At 32.1% G+C, this 4,406-nt stretch overlaps 1 protein-coding gene across 1 annotated transcript in view; it reads right to left on the bottom strand.

Annotated features, from left to right (window-relative positions):
* The window catches only part of cog3 (component of oligomeric golgi complex 3), a 35,074-nt gene that overhangs the window by 10,773 nt on the left and 19,895 nt on the right, over nt 1-4,406 (bottom strand). The window contains exons 16-17 of the mRNA XM_016489780.1: nt 3,749-3,838; nt 917-1,037 (exon numbers count right to left, since the gene is read on the bottom strand). Of these exons, the coding sequence (XP_016345266.1) occupies nt 917-1,037; nt 3,749-3,838 (211 nt within the window). The remainder of the gene's footprint in view (nt 1-916; nt 1,038-3,748; nt 3,839-4,406) is intronic.

The following is a 4,406-nucleotide window of genomic DNA, read 5'->3' as shown; positions in this document are numbered from 1 at the left end:
CCTCCACATTAATACCAGTTTCAGCACAAAATAAACATGACTAAACATCTGAAGGTAAGTTAAAAGAAAGTACAACTTTACAATCCGTATCCTGTCTCATGTAATCTCTCAATCTGTGTTTCAGCCGCGCAAAGACGTCAATATAACGGCTTGTAAACAATGTCACGTAACGTCACATTTACCTCAGAAACAAACATATTCTGTGACCATAAACTTATTATTCAGCTAGAAAAATAAACTGTAGAGAGGGGCATTTTGCTAAATATATGCCCCATATAATATATTCATTGTAACTTTTACTGTTCTTCGATGTTTAATTTATACTTAACTTCATTAAGTGTAATTTAAGCAATTCAAGCCTAAAAAATCAGTCAGTTTCAACCTTCAATATTATAGTAATGTAGTACCAACTGACTCTCATGTATATTTTACAGCATAAGTTAAAATAATTTTTTTCCTTGAGAAAATTTGGCATGTGTACCTGATATATATATACAAAATAATCGATATTGAATCTAATCGAATCGCAAGCTTGTGAATGAGAATCGAATCGTGAAATTTGTGTCAAAACCCAGCCCTATTAGTTAACCCCCCCAGCCAATTTTTACTCATATTGAGTAACAAACCAGTAAATATTACATAAAACAAATCATTCTGCATTATCTTTCATAACATCAACAACAACTCGAAGCTATGCACACATTCATGCCTTTTTTTAGGGAACATCTTTTTTTGAGATATTTGTGTTAAAATGCTGAAAAACACTAAAAACACAAATTTATATGCATCTGTATTAAATATCTAAAATGCACCAGTCAAATCTGTCACACTCATTCTCTCAGTGCTGTGAACATCTATAAAAAAAGACCAACGATCATTCAAATCCACCCAAACCTCACAAAAACGTGGCTGTTACCTCTGGTCTTCTTCAGATCCAGAGAGATCTCTTTAATGGCGAAGTCAGCGTGGAACGGGGCGATCTGCTCGCGCATGATCAGGAGATGTTTGATGAGGAAGAGCTGCCCATCTATTTGATTCTGTGAAGAAAGTACAGCAGGTTCAACACGTCTCTCTGGAATTAAACCTCTTTTAAAACCTTACTGACCAATCCTGCCTCAGCCAGCGTTTCGGTTTCTGACAAAGCTTCTCATATAGGAATCCTGTGGTTTTTACCAAACGTTACACATAATATACCAAAAAATATGCACAATATAAGATTTAAAAATCTCAACTGCTTGATTGTTTATAGTGTTGCATAATCTATATTATCACCCAGCAATATATTTAAAGTTGAATAATAGTACATCAAACTTTATTTGCATTTATACACAGTACTTACATAAAACAATATGTGACCCTGGACCACAAAACCAGTCATAAGTGTCAATTTTTCGAAATTGAGATTTATACATCATCTGAAAGCTGAATAAGTAAGCTTTCCATTGATGTATGGTTTGTTAGGATAGGACAATATTTGGCTGAGATACAACTATTTGAAAATCTGTAATCTGAGGGTGCTAAAAAAATCTAAATATTGAGAAAATCATCTTTGAAGTTGTCCAAATGAAGTTCTTAGCAATGCATATTACTAATCAAAAATTAAGTTTTGATATATTTACGGTAGGAAATTTACTAAATATCTTCATGGAACATGATCTTTACTTAATATCCTAATGATTTTTGGCATAAAAGAAAAATCAATAATTTCGACCCATACAATGTATTTTTGGCTATTGCTACAAATATACCCCAGCGACTTAAGACTGCTTTTGTGCTCCAGGGTCACATATATATGCTATATAACAAATATCGGCTGTGTGATTGCTTAAATCACTGCAAAATGTAACTATATTATCGTCCAGCTCAATATATAGTTGGATATATATTATATTTAAGTTTAAACAGATATAGTGCACTCATGTAAAGCTGCATAAAGTATATGGTAAATCTCAACTGTTTGATGGTTTATATCATTGCAAAATGTAACTATTATCATCTAGCCCTAATCTGCTAAATGTGACTATAAGGCATGAAGATATTGAAGATATGAAGATATTATAAACAATAACTTCATGATTTTATGTAAAGCTGCTTTGAAACGATGTGTATAATTGTACAAAAGGCAATTTAAAAAAAAACCTGACTTGAAATTTAATATGGTAAAATGTTGTTTCTGGGTCACAATTACAATAGTGGAATTAATTTCTCAGGATGGATGGATGGATAGAATTAAATAAACAATAATGAAGTTATTTTATAATGACAGTACATTGAAGATTTGAAAATAAATATAAATAAACTATATTCAATCACTGCATTTTTTTCCAGAAAGATGCAGTGGTAACCTTAACATTTTATTTTAAAATGTAACATTTGTAAATGATCTAAAGCAAAAGAGTTGTACAAATTCTGAAAATCTTTTAGAGCTCATAATTTGTTTAAAAAATATAACATATTACACATTAATGAATAAATCAGTATATATATATATATATATTATTTATATTTAGTCATTTAGCAGATGCTTTTATCCAAAGCGACTTACAAATGAGGACAACAGAAGAAATAGCAAGTGCTATAACAAGTCTCAGTTAGCTTAACGCAGTACACATAGCAAGGTTTTCTTTTTAAATTATATAATAAATAAAAAGAAAACCGATAGAGTAGAAAAAGAATAGAGCAAGCTAGTGTTAGTATATATAAAATTATTTAATTTAAGTGTCATGTATGTGATTTTTTGTTGTTGTTGTTCATGTAAACTATAGCTTCTGACCTTTAAATCAAAACATACTCATGATTTTATGGCATCAATTACTGTTTATTTAATCAGAAACAGTCTAAATATTATTTGTGTATTTTGCATTCATTTTATTAGAAGTAGGCCAAACAGCGCCCCCTACGGAAGTAAAACTCCTTAGCGAACGGGCGTTAGGACCCAGGGGAGGCTGCCGCTGCACGTGCTATTACTGTTTACTCTAACATACACTGAACGTCATTCTATCCATGCATTCTCAGATTAAATGCAGAGATCCAAAACCGTGAATATCACCATTCAGGCAAAAACTTTGCTTCAAGAATGAGCCACACTGCTGACGTGATCTAATCGCTAGCACACCCTGAGCACATGTGAGTTAATGTATTCCTCTTATCGGCAAGACATATCGGCATAATTTTTCATATCGGGCTGATGCCGATATTTACATTTAAAGCCATTTTGGCCGATTCCGATATCAGTCCGATAATATCGTGCATCCCTTATAGATAGATAGATAGATAGACATAAAAATTACTAAAAATAAATAAATAAATATAAATGAACTAAAAAGAAAAAAAGAAAATGATTAATACATATTAAAAAGTTGTTTCTGGGTCATTTACAATAGTGGAATGAATTTCTTAGGACATATAAATAAATAGAAATACAATACAATAAAAATATTACAAAAATATAATATAAAATTCATGCATGAATTAATAAAAAATAAAATTATCAATAAAAATTAAAAAGTTGTTTCTGGATCATTAACAATAGATTAATAAATAATACATTTCTCAGGACGCATAAATAAATAAAATTTAAATGACAAAAAATATATATTTAAAAAAAATATATAAAATTCATACATTAATAAAAAATACAAAATAAAATTATTAATAAAAAAATGTTTCTGGGTCATTTACGATAGTGGAGTGAATTTCTCATTTCTGACTGATTGTCCTGTGTACAGATAAGATATAAACGCCTCACCTTGTTCTTCTGAATGATATCAGAGGCTTTGAGGAGAGACTGGATGCAGGCAGACAGAGCTTCCTGCGACAGACCCTGAAACACCGCCCTCTACAGGACACACCAGACAAAACAATCACTCACTCGCTCGCTCGCATGGCATCTCAAACCACATATTCTAATACAGTAAGAGGACGTGTGCCTATATCGTCCTAATGCACGGCGAGGAGGATCACAGCTGGAGAACTGCAGAAAATAGTTGAGTCTTGGGGTCAGAAAGCCTGTTGTTTGGGAGGGTTTCAAGAAAAAACTAGAAAACTCCAACATATTTATTTGCTAGACACGACTGGAGCTTTAAACGGGACTGGGTTCAATGGTCAGATGAAACAAAAAAAAATTAGCTTTTTAGCAGCAAACACTCAAGATGGGTTTGGTGCACACAGGGATAAAAAAGTTTTGTACCCCATGTGTACAATGAAATATATTGCTGGGTAGTGCTGGGCGGTATGACCAAAAATTTATATCATGGTATTTTTCAAAATTATACCGGTTTCACGGTACATGACAGTATTTTTTTTCCCATGCATGACCGTGTGTTAACCATATTTTCTACTGACTGAGAGAGGAAATACTGCAGTATATTGACTTAGAATGCCCTATTTTACTGTCATGATGAGTG

This window comes from Sinocyclocheilus anshuiensis, unplaced genomic scaffold (genome assembly GCF_001515605.1).
Source record: "Sinocyclocheilus anshuiensis isolate Anshui unplaced genomic scaffold, SAMN03320099.WGS_v1.1 scaffold394, whole genome shotgun sequence".
Taxonomy (NCBI): domain Eukaryota; kingdom Metazoa; phylum Chordata; class Actinopteri; order Cypriniformes; family Cyprinidae; genus Sinocyclocheilus; species Sinocyclocheilus anshuiensis.
This window is presented reverse-complemented; position numbering and strand designations above follow the sequence as displayed.